Here is a 12922-nt window from a genome sequence, read left to right on the forward strand (position 1 = left end):
TTAATCCTTTATCCATATTATCCTGAAGTATTTTCAGGACTGGTTTGCTTACACTTGGATAAAGGATTAAACAAAGTATATAATTTCTTGGAATCTTTAATATGTACTATAACCAAGTGAAAAAACTTCCAACAACTTTCTCTAATCCAGAGTAATTTAATAATGTGTGACACCTTTTGGCAACTCGTATATGAAAATATGACTTCTGCATTACTTCAACCTTAGTATCACCTCTGGGTCTGGGTGGTGATGATCCTTCTCATAATGCATAGCATTATACGTGTCCGCAAGGAGATGTGCTTTGCATTATGGGATACTAAGGCAAGTAATGTGAAGTCTTAGCTTACTTATGAGTTGTCCCAGTTCTGAAAATACTTCGGGAGTAAACTTTGTTTGCTTACACTTGGATAAAGGATTAACCACGCTACCGACCAAGACGTCAAGGTTATCATGGATGCAAAGTGCATATTAAAATTGTAATACCATTGATATTACATTGAAATATATGATGGATACGAAGCATGTGAGGATATGTATTTGATCCATAATGACCGGTAAGGTGATTAAACCAATTATATATAATTTCTTGGTATCTTTAATCTAAGACTTGTAAAGTACATGATTTGTAAAGTTATTAATTTATGTAGTTCAGTTTGTTAAATTTAGAGTTGGTTTAGTTGCGATTACCTTCTAAATACTAATGGACCCACTTGCGTTCAGATAAATGTCATCACCACCAGACCACCAATTTTTTTTAAAAAATTGACTTATTGGTGTTTTGAGAACATATAAATCTTTAACAGATAGTATGACAACCAGTACCTAAAATGTTTCTTTCAGTAGTGAAAACTTCTTTTTCACTTTATCTTCAAAGAAATTTTACCTGGCTAATGCAAACTTTGTTTAAAATATGTTATGCTCTCTTACCTTAGTAACATCAGAAAATTCTTACCCTTCTGCTGCCACTGTTATTAGTCTTATCTCTTTAATTTGATATGGAACAATTTTAAATATATAAATTTTATTGTTAAATTAATATCCCAGAAATTTAAATTTTATTAAATTAATTTTTTTAAATTTTATTTAGAAGATTATGCTGAAATCGTTGAAGAAGGAGATTATTCAACACCAGCAAGTAAGTTGTTTTACATAAATTAAAATGTACAGTCAACCACCAATATAACAAACTTGCTTGCTATAACAAACTACTGAAAAGACCCAACCAAAGCCCTGTAGGTACAAATGCTGTACTAAAAGAAATTGACTGTAGTAAATTATCTACTATAACAGACTATTCCTGGGGTACCTACAATTTTTGCTATAACGAGAATCAACTGTAATATTTTTATAAGCTGTAGTTCATTAGTCCATTGTTATGTAGTACTATAGTGTGGGCATGGGATCTAAAAAAAGAACTCTAGATATTCTTTAGATTAAAAAAAAAAAAACCTGTATTAGATAAAATTCAAAAGTCTAAAATTGTCTTGGAACTGACTTCACCATTCCAGTCTTGGTATATGTTGAACTTCATTGAACTGTAGTCAATCTCAGTGTTCTGCATCACTTACATGTTGGCGAGCCTCTGCTAGTGGTTCTAGATGTATCCCACATCCAGTGAGTATTAAACTTTCAAACTAGGAAACTATATAAACTAGGAAACTCAATAAGCAGAAAATAAGGGATAGCATATTCCTCAGAGAGAAAAGGCCATGCATTTGTGGTACTAGTCACTGCTAGACAGGAAATCTAGCACTAGCTAATGTCACTGCTGATCATGGCTTTTGATTACATCAGACCTCCAGTTTAGCCACTGCTAGATTGAACACTTGATGTAACCAAAAACCATGTTTAAATTGAAGAGGATAGTGCTATTTTCTTAATTTCTTCTAGTATGCAGTTGAATGATGGCTTCAGAATTGCATCATATGCTATTTGTCCTTTTTAAGAACATAGCTTTAAAATGAAGAATAAACTGGTTATTCTCAGATTGGCCACTGGATATGAGGGTCACGGGAATTGGTTCATGCAATTTATAAGAAGATTCTGAATAAAAATGTTACGTATTCATTTTCCAAATCTGATTCACGTATTGTGCAAAATATCTGATCTTATGGATAAATAGGTGTCAAATGCATACCCACCCCTCAATACATTTTTGTTATGGGTTTTATAGACTGATCTCTCCTATAAGTTGAAGGAGCCACTTTGGGAAACTATAACTACCATTAACAAGGTTACTGCTGAAGTGACCCAACTTAACAAACATGTAATCAAAAATGGTTTGCTGACAGGAATACAAAACTTACTCAAACTGTGAGCAGCAGTAAGCAAAGCAGGATTGTATTGCAGATCTGTAAGTGTGTTTTATCAACTTTCATTTAACAACAGGAGTGCAGCAAGCAGAACTTTGGAAATAATAATCATATACTGGATTGAACCTAATGATAATACTTTTGGAAGATATCAGGTCAGGTTAATTAGCATTATAATCTTGCTGCTCTTCTGCCACTCTCTGTGGAAAGTTTTCTAACAATGGTGCATATGGGTGACTGCTGAAGCCATGATCGCTGGAAGAGTTAGGAAAAATTCTCCACATGTATATCTTTACAAAAAAATTACTCCGTAACTTTTTGTAAACTCTGTATCACTCTTAGTATCCGTTTCCTTATCCACTTTACAGATATACATGGTCTCATTCTGAACTTCCATCTCCAGTCTCAAACCAAACCTCTAGTTTCATAGTTGCAAATTTTTTGGGTGAGAAGTGGTAATTGTATTTCATATTGCTGACAGGAATACAAAACTTACTCAAACTGTGAGCAGCAGTAAGGCAGAGCAGGATTGATTGAAGATCTGTAAGTGTGTTTTGTTAACTTTCATTTAACAACAGGAGTGCACCAAGCAGAACTTTGGAAATAATACCTGATAAAATAAGACCTGATATTTCATGTCAGTGTGTGTCCAACTAAGTACCTCTCTCTTAAACTTGTTTGCTAAACATCTCTTTGCTTTATTCTGTGAAATTGGTTTGTTGTCTCTGTTGCTTTGCTCATGCCACCAGCTATTTGAAAATTTTCATTTCTTCTTTCAGTTCAGCTCTTCTTTTTCTCCCATTTCTTGGAGCAGCTTGCAATATGAAAATTATGTCTTCAGAGTTACATGAGACATCATAGATATAACATTTCTTCTTTTTGAGGATACATCTTAAAAGTGGTTATTATAGATGGACAACTAGATAGTATACTGAACTAAAAACATGGTAATTCTAAATTTAGGAGGTTTTCAGATCAGCCAGTAAATTGTACTGCCACTATTCTTCCAGCCATATATGCAGGGAATTTTGAGTAGTGAAAGTGATCATATCACTTTCAAGGCAGTGATTTGCAGAGAAATTGAGCGAAATTTCCCTTATGTATGGCATAGTAAAGAATCTATTACTGCATATTCCACGTCCATCTCAATTTCTACTATGCAAGAAGCATCGGAATAAGAGGGAAGAAATTTTGGCATTAGTCAGTGCAATCTCACCAAAAGTTGTAGGCATTAGTGAAACTTGGCTGTCAGCAGAAGATGTGGTCACTGGAATCAAATGTGATGGGTACAGTATTTTCAGGAAGGATAGAGAAGATAGAATGAGGGGAGGCGTACTGTTGATGATAGCTGATGAGGTGCAGCCAAAGAAAGTAGTATATCAAGATGATAGTTCATTTGAGACGGTCTGGTGTGAAATAGTGACCAATGCAACCAAATATACAGTTGGTTACTGCTATAGGCCAGAGGGTACAGGAGGTGATATTAAATTCATGCATAGCAAATTAGTGCAATGAGTGCAGGGTTAGTGATTATCATGGGGGATTTTAATTATGGTGATATCAATTGGAAGGAGGAAATATAACGTGGCAAAAAGGAAATGGAATTCATGTCAGCAGTTAGAATTGAAGGAAGTATACAGGAAGATGGTTTAATGTTAAATCTGGTGTGAGACAAGGATGTACATTATCCCCTCTGTTATTCATTATCTATATGGATCAGATTAGATGGCTCAAGCTAGGAAGGTTACCAGCATAGTAAGAAAAGCTAAATCAGATTATGAGAAGACCCTAACCAAGGAGATCAAGGGTAATCCCAAAGAGTTCTTCCGCTTTCAAAGGATAACTTTAGTGGGTGGTGATGGTATTGAGGTGACTAATTCAGATGTAATAGTAGAGTTTACTGAATGATCGCTTTTCAAATGTCTATCACTCAAGTCAGGATATTGCTCTACCTGTAGCAATAACTAATGTGAGAATTGAAGTTAAGAAATCAGAGGTACTTAGTATATTGCGAAATTTAAATGCAAATACTGCTGTAGGTTTAGATGGAATATCAGCTGTGTTGCGTGAATGTGCAAAGGAATTGTCAACGCCCTTTACTTGGTTATTTAACGCAAGTTTGAACTCTGGTATGGTCCCTATGGAGTGGAAAGAAGGCAAAGTAGTTCCTTTGTATAAAGGTGGCTCTAAAACTGCGGTAGTTAATTACAGACCAATCACCATCTTGGGAGTGGTGGTAAAAGTATTGGAAAAGTTGGTTAAAGACAAAATTCAAAATGGGAGGATCAAGATATGATACTTTTTCGGCCAACATGGTTTTGTTAAGGTTGATCCTGCCTTAGCAATTTATTAACTTTTTATAATAGAATGACATCTGAGTTGGACAAAGGAAATGGCTACACAGTGGTACTTCTGGATTTTGCTAAGGCTTTTGACAGGATACCCCAGGGAAAAACTGTTGTGCAAATTGGAGCAGATGGGGATGCATACTAAACTGGTGATATGGATAGGAGAATGGTTCAGGGAGAGATACCAGAAGGTGGTGTATGGAGGAGCAGATTCCAGAATGAGGCAGGTCCCTCAGGGGTCTGTGCTTGAGCAATTGTTACTTAATTTGTACATAAATGATATAGGAAATGGCATAAAGGAAATGACATTCAGTTGTTTGCTGATGATGCAAAGTTGGGTAGCACAAAAAATCAAGCTGATGTTGTGAGAGTTTGTACAGCATGATTTAAATAAGCTGGCAAAATAGGCAAAAGGTAATGGATGTCAGTTCAATGTGGAAAAGTGTCAAGTTATGCATTTTGGGATTAAAAGATTACCAGCTGTGTACTACATTGATGGAATGGTACTCCAAGAGATTGATGAGGCTAGGGACTTCGGTGTTGGTGGATAGGGAGATGAAGTTCAGGAGACACATTGCTAAGGTGTTCAAGATTGCACATAGGATTACTTGGTTATTGAGGAACACACCAACATCCAGAGATAAAGAAGTTATTATTCCCCTTTATAAAGCATTGGTACTTCCACATTTGGATTTTTGTGCTCAGGTCTGGTCACCTGGATTCCTTGGAGATGAGGAGGTTGTGGAGAGGGTTCAGAGGAGAGTGACTAAGTTGGTGAATGATGTAAAAAATGCTCCCTACATTGATAGATTGAGAGCCTGTGGATTGCAGAGGTTGGTTGATAGGCAGAGAAGAGGGGATATGATAGAAACATTTAAGTTACTAAAAGGTTTTTATAAGATTGATGCAGGGGAAATGTTTCAGTTGTGTGATAGTGATGGAAGAACAAGAAGTCATCCCTGGAAATTAAGAAAAAGTGTGGTTAACAAGGGTGTGAGAATGAGGTTTTTTTGCCTGGAGGGTGGTGAATGAGTGGAATGCATTGCCTGGCTCAGTTGTGAGTGCTTCGTCTGTAAATGAATTCAAGAAGAGATATGATAGATATTGTTTTGATAGTTTGGGTCTCCCATGATGAGTCTACTGACTTCATAGAGATACCCGTAATAATAATAAATAAACAGCAGTCATATTAGCAAAGAAATGGAGATTACATGCAGATAGAGGCAAATATGAAACCTTTCAGATTATTCTAATTAAGAACAAGTATATCTGTGTAATACCAGACTGCTTTTCCTAACAAACTCATTTTAATTTATTCAATCATTATTCATCACACTTGTCTCATTTACACACTCTTTGACTCTTTTTTGTGTAAGACTGTACCATTTGTGCATATGTTCACTGTATATCTTGTTAAAGAGTTTCCAACTTAGAATCTGCTCTTTTTGATCTTTGTCTAAAATCTCTGCTTCCGTTTCTCAAATGTGTTTATTTTTATCACTCTTAATTTCACCAACTATTCTGAACTTTTTGATTGTCTTTTTGTAGATGCTTATTTTCTCCACTTCAGGTTAACTGATAGTGAAGTTAACTTCCTTGGAGATTTTAATATGCACTGATCTAGCAGGTAAAGATGCTAGGACATCTGCTTTCACCATTGATCATGCACAGATTGTTCACATGCCTAACAGACTGCTAAATAAATCTAACCACCCTGCACACATTCTTTACCTCCTTCTCATGACCCTTTTAAGTATACTGTGGATATTGTTTGTCATCTAGGCACTTAGGACCACAGTGCAATGCAACACTACACTTGCACTATCGGTGCCAAGTTATTTTGCACCCAAGGCAAAGTTTACAAGTGCACCCCTTATTTCACAAGTTGGATATTTTTTAAAATGAAATTTTAAATGCTTCTATAAGTAAATTAATAGGGCTTTTTTTTATTTTCTTTTTTAATTAATTTGAAAATTCTCTGTTATAATTCATTTACAAAAAAAAAGTTTTAAAATACTGATATTTAATATTTTAAAATGTTAATGTTTTAAAATATTTATCTTAACTGAATTTTAAATAGCGGTAAGTTCAAATTATTTAGGTAAGGAACAAAAAAAAAGAACCAAGAGTTAAATAGTAAAATAGTGTGATCCGTGAGGGATAAGGAAAAAGAATCGATACCTAAATCATATATCAATATTTAATTTTGATATTTTAGTAAAGTATGAATAAAGCATAGCTTGAAGTTTTGCATCCTAGACGGTTGCCTAGTTTGCCTAAATGGTAACGCCGGCCCTGTACACTCACACATCTGCTCTCATATACTTGTTGTCTGGCATTATAAGAATTCAAATGGGATGATCATTGTGATTTCCCCCCCCCCCCAAGCTTTTGCATTGAACTTGTCATTGAAATAATGGGTTTAGAAACATACATATTTTCCATTCCACTTCTCATTCCTTATCCAAGCCTGGTTCTCCAAGAAGTGCGCAAGTTGCAATGCAACACTACAAAAGGACCAGATATAGCACAATTAGACTTTATTGAAATCTCTATCTTTATCTTCTTTTTATAGGAAAGTCTGAAGTGGTTGTAAACAAATTATGAACATGACAAAAAATGATTTTGAAAAGGTTGAAAGCAGAGAAATGTGCATATCCAAAGGACTATATAGTGTCATTTATTGTGACTTGATATAAATCTGGTTGAGAGACTATCTAGTTTTATTGGTTGTAATGTTTTTCTAGTCCAACTTTCACCTGTTTTGCACTCATGTTCTCATGCATTGTTACCCATCTAAAACACCAGTTTCTCTTTTCGTCTTTTGCAACTGCATCATCATCAAATTCCTGATATATACCCTCAAGGGGTGTACAGGATATGATAGTATTACATGAAAAATTACATCATTACTAACTTCCTATCTACAATTTTCCTCCAAATCAGTCTTTTACCTGTCAAGATCCCAACATTATCAGATCTTATGTTTCTATCTTCTAAGGCACTTTTTCACCATATCAATCCACCTATATCTTGCTTTCCTCTGGATCTTTTCCCTGCCAACTTGGAAGAGAACACTTGTTTTGCTAATCTTTCTTTCCAATTCTTTAAGTGATCATACCACCTGAGATTAGCTCTGCTAACAAATTCCTGGATGTTGACAATGTCAAGTACTTTCCTAATATCCTCGTTTTTAATATGATATTGCCATTGATGCCATCTGTTCACACCCCCCTAATCTTTCTCAGGACTCTTATATCTGCAGTCTCTAGTCTTTGGTCAAGTGTTTTACTTCTAACCCAGCTCTCAGATCCATAAGTTAAAATTGGTTTGAACACTCTTGTATAATTTAGTGTTTAGACTAATTTCTCTCTAATTCCATATAAATTTATTCAGTTGTCTATTTCCATATTTAATTTACCCACTTCACTAAAAATCATGCCTATGTAGTTGAAATGTTTTACTTGTTCTATAGGTTCTCCATTCACAATGTAGTTGATATTTTCAGTATTTCTGTCTATTTTCATTGTCTTTGTTTTGTCGTTGCTGACCTTCATACCATATCTCTTACAACAGTTATTCAATTTAGTTAGGGAATCTTGCAGACTTGTAATGGATTTATTTAGAAGTATAACATCATCTGCATAAAGTAGAGAGCTGAGATTAACATCTCCAATTTTGAAATCAGATTTAATACCACTTTCCTTCATAATGTGATCCATATAGATAATGAATAACAGAGGGGATAAAGTACATCATTGTCTGACACCAGATTTAATATTAAACCATCTTCTTGTACCTCCTTCAATTCTAAATGCTGACTTATAACTCAAATAAAGACTAAGTATTGCTTGATATAATGCCCACTATAACTGTAATATTTCGAATAGCTTCTCTCAGCACCTTGTCATATGCCTTTTCCAAATCTGCAAAACTTAAATACAGAACTTTGTTATATTCCAATGATTTCTCAACTATCTTTCATAAAGTGAAAATTTGATCCTGACAGCCTCTATTTCTCCTGAATCTAGCTTCTCTTCTACAATCCTTCTCAACCGTTTCTCAAGTATACTTGCATATATCTTACCAGGAACACTCAGCAGAGAAATACCTCTGTGATTCTCACATTCTCTAAGCTGGCTTATTTGAAAGGAACTTTTAATGTGCTTTCTTCTTTTCCTTCACTGCCTCTTTAACTTCCTGTGTCTGGAGTTCTGATTTTTCTATCCTTGCAGACAACCTCACCACATGCCTCTCTGGATGAATCAATCAGTGTTTTCTTCAGGGCTCACCACTGAATCTCCAAAGTTTAGTTCTTGTTCTCAGACTCTTTCAGTTTTTCTTGAATAATGTTTGTGTATTTTAGTCTACAGTTTCATCTGAGAGCTGCTCAACTTTTATTCACTTGAAAACTTTCTTATATATTCTTCTTTATACCCTGCTCAAGACTAAATGGTGCTCACTTCCAATTTGAAATCCTCTGTACACTCTAATATACTGCACCAGTGAGAAAACATCAGTATAATAATAACGTAGTCAATGAGACTTTTCTTATTCCTTGCCTCTTCTCTACGTGGGAATTTGTGCACATTTTTGTTGGAACATTGTATTAGTGATAACCGGTCCATGTCCTGACAGAAATCCAACAGGTATTTGCCATTATTATTAGCTTTGCTCTTTTCTCCAAATTTTCCCAATGTATTTTTGTATGTCTCATAATCATTTCCTACTCTGCTATTTAGGTCCCCAACAAGGACCAACTTTTCCTTTTTCACTGTATCAGTTGCTTTCTCAAAAGCCTCAAATTTCTCCAGCTGCCTTAGTAGAACCTTCTGTGGGATAGGCACAAAGTCTCAATGTCCAGTTCCCTATTTTGATATTTGCCCATATCACTCTACTTGATATTGCCTGCCATTCAAGAAGATAAGCCTCGTATTTAGAGTTGAATACTATGGCTTCTCCTTCTTTTCTTTGATTGTCATTGGCTGAATATAACATTTCGTATTTATTGCTCTGAAAGATCTCACCAGTTTTTGTCTTTTTGGTTTCAGTCACCCGTATTATGTCGATCTGGTACTTATCCAATTCCTCAGCTAGTTCCATTTCTTTGCCATTGAGGCGTCTTATGTTGATAATACTGATCTTGAACTCTGGTGATTTTGAGTTGGGATGGGTTTTAGGATTTGTTCCAGTAAATGACTTTTTGCTGTTTGCCCTGGTTCCCTGGCAAAAACAACGGGGGGGGGGCTTGTTTAAGCGGGCACCCCCCCAGCCGACATGAAATTGTGTCATGTTGTACCATCATTTTTTATTTTGAATTAAGCCAGTAAGAATACAATTTGGTTGGCTGAATCCCAAATTGCCAGCCTATCTTTGTTCGTTCAGTATCTAGGTGGATACCTAACAGGGTGCACCACAAGAAGGTGAGATTGGACATTATGTCAGAAGCCCTGATCGGTTGTCCGCATTCCTTTAAAGGATATGTGGAAATCTCCTCTCGTTATATAGCTTTGACCCTTAAGCACCCGTTTTGCAACTACTTTTTCTCAAATTCTTGTGTAAACGATCTTAGTATGTCCTCATATCATTCCAGATGTGCAGAAATGTTCACGTATAGAGATATAAAAGTTTCACAATGACTACACTGCAAAATTCAAAAGACTGAATTCTGAATGATTGGAGTAGGGCTCTCATAGTTCACATCTATAAAAAGAGAAATAAAATAAATATGAGAATTACAGAGGAATTTCCCTTCTAAATGTTCAAGATAAAATTTAAGTAGCATACCTGACAAAATGCTAATTATAATTTTGGAACAAAATGTGGGGGAAGAACAAGTTGAGTTCAGGCTAAATAGAGGTTATCATCATCATATTTTCAGTTCTCAACAAATAGTTGAGAAATCATAAGAATATGACAAGTATCTGCACTTCAGTTTTGTAGCTCTGGCAAAGGCATAAGACAAGGTGCCATGAGGAAAGTTGTTCAGATTTCTATAATGTGTGTGTGTGGTGTAAATTGAACATACAGAGCAGTACATGTCTATATTTGAGTTGCAAATCAACACATAGAATTAAAGGATGTACAGAAACGTTGTTAGATAAGACAAGGACACACACACACTATCTTTGCTCTTATTCATTATCAATATAGATCACTTTATGAAAGAAAGTGTCATTAAACCTGATATCAAAATCTGAGTTATAAAGCTTAGCTCTCTGCTTTATGCAGATGATGCACTTCTAAACATCCATTACCATTCTCTAGGATTCTTTAACTAAATTGAATTTAGTTAAAATTCAATTTTCTGATTTTCATACTAAATTTAGAAAATTTAGTATGAAAATCAGCAATAAACAACTAAACATAGGAAGGATCAAAGCTGTATAACTGAGAGGAGACCTCCACATAGCCTATAAAGAATGCGGAGAACCGACCAGGGCTTCTGACCTAATGTCCAACCCTCACCTTCTCGTGGTGCACCCTGTTGGGTATCTACCTGGATACTGAACGAACGAGGATGGGCTGGCAATTTGGGATTTAGCCGACCAAATTGTATTCTTATTGGCTTAAACCAGTATAGAAAATGATGGTACAACATGACAAAATTTCATGCCGGCTGAGGCGTCGCCAGGGAACCAGGGCGAACAGCGAAAAGTCAGCTACTGGAACAAATCCTAAAACACACCCAAACTCAACATCTCCAGAGTTAAAGATCGGTAGTATCAACATATGAAGACTGAATGGCAAAGAAATGGAGCTAGCTGAAGAATTAGATAAGTACCAAATCAACATAATAGGGTTGACTGAAACAAAAAAGACAAAAACGGGTGAGATCTGAGCAATAAATACAAAATGTTATATTCAGCAAATGACAATCAAGGAAAAGAAGGAGTAGCCATAGTATTCAACGCAAAATACGAGGCTAATCTTCTTGAATGGCAGGCAGTCTCAACTAAAGTGATGTGGGCAAATATGAGAATGGTGAACTGGACAATGAGATTTATTTGTGCCTATGGTCCCACAGAAGGTTTTACTAAGGTAGAAGTGGAAGAATTTTTTGATGCTTTAGAAAAAGCAACTGACAAAATGGAAAAGGAAAAGTTGGTCCTTGTTGGGGATCTAAATAGCAGAGTAGGAAATGATTGTCAGACATACAAAATATTTTGGGAAAATTTGGAGAAAAGAGCAAAGCTAATAATAATGGCAAATACCTGTTGGATTTCTGCTCAGGACATGGACTGGTTATTACCAACACCATGTTCCAACATAAAAATGTGCACAAATTCATATGGAGAGAAGAGGCAAGGATTAAGAAAAGTCTCATTGACTATGTTATTGTTGATAGTGATGTTTTCTCCCTGGTGCAGGACACCAGAGTGTACAGAGGATTTGAAATTGGAAGTGATCACAATTTAGTATTGAGCAGGATAAAATTGAAAGAAAGTTTTAAAGCGAATAAAAGTTGAGCAGCTCTCAGATGTTAACTGTAGACTAAAATACACAAAGATTATTGAAGAAAAAATGAAAGAGTTTGAGAACAGGAACGAAACATTGGAGATTCAGTGGCAAGCCTTGAAGAAAACCCTGATTGATTTAGCAAGAGAGGCATGTGGTGAGGTTGTCTGCAAGGATAGAAAAATCAGAACTCCATGGTGGACAGAGGAAGATAAAGAGGCAGTAAAGGAAAAGAAGAAAGCATATCAAAAGTTCCTAAATAAGTCAGTTTTTGCTGTTAGAGAATACAGTGACAAATGTAAGAAAGCAAAACACTGTGTAAAACTAGCTAAACAAAAGTCATGGGAGTACTTTGGCAAGAACATAGAAAATAAATATCAAGAAGGTGGTAACATATTCTGGAGGTTGTTGAAGAAGCTTAGGAATGGAGGAAAGAGTGCTGTAAAAGAAGTTAGAGATGATAAAGGTGACGTGAAAAGGGATAAAAAGATATCCTTGAAGTATGGAGTAATTACTTCGAAAAATTGCTAAATGAAATAAGCAGTGATAGCACAGTGGTAAAAAACACTCAACAGGCATACAGTCAGGAATACATATCCATACTTGAAGTAGAAAAAGCGATTAAAGGCTTAAAATGTGGAAAGGCAGCAGGAGTAGATGATATTCGACCAGAAATTCTTAAGTATGATGGTATAAAAGTCTTGCAATGGCTGCAATGCATAGTTCAGAAAGCCTGGACAGAAGGACGAATTCCCGATGATTGGAGTAGAGCTCTCATAGTACCCATATATAAAAAGGGAAATC

General features: G+C 35.6%; 1 protein-coding gene across 5 annotated transcripts in view; it reads left to right on the forward strand.

The window, feature by feature from the left end:
• LOC150107502 (focal adhesion kinase 1-like) overlaps positions 1-12922 on the forward strand; it is a 496861-nt gene that overhangs the window by 237895 nt on the left and 246044 nt on the right. For all 5 annotated transcript variants that reach the window (XM_090391922.1, XM_090391925.1, XM_090391923.1 and 2 more), the window contains one exon: positions 1088-1135. In XM_090391922.1, the coding sequence (XP_090248048.1) occupies positions 1088-1135 (48 nt within the window). The remainder of the gene's footprint in view (positions 1-1087; positions 1136-12922) is intronic.

Source organism: Typopeltis vanoorti, chromosome 4, assembly GCF_054136105.1.
Source record: "Typopeltis vanoorti isolate ZY-2024b chromosome 4, IOZ_Tvanoo_1.0, whole genome shotgun sequence".
Classification (NCBI taxonomy): domain Eukaryota; kingdom Metazoa; phylum Arthropoda; class Arachnida; order Uropygi; family Thelyphonidae; genus Typopeltis; species Typopeltis vanoorti.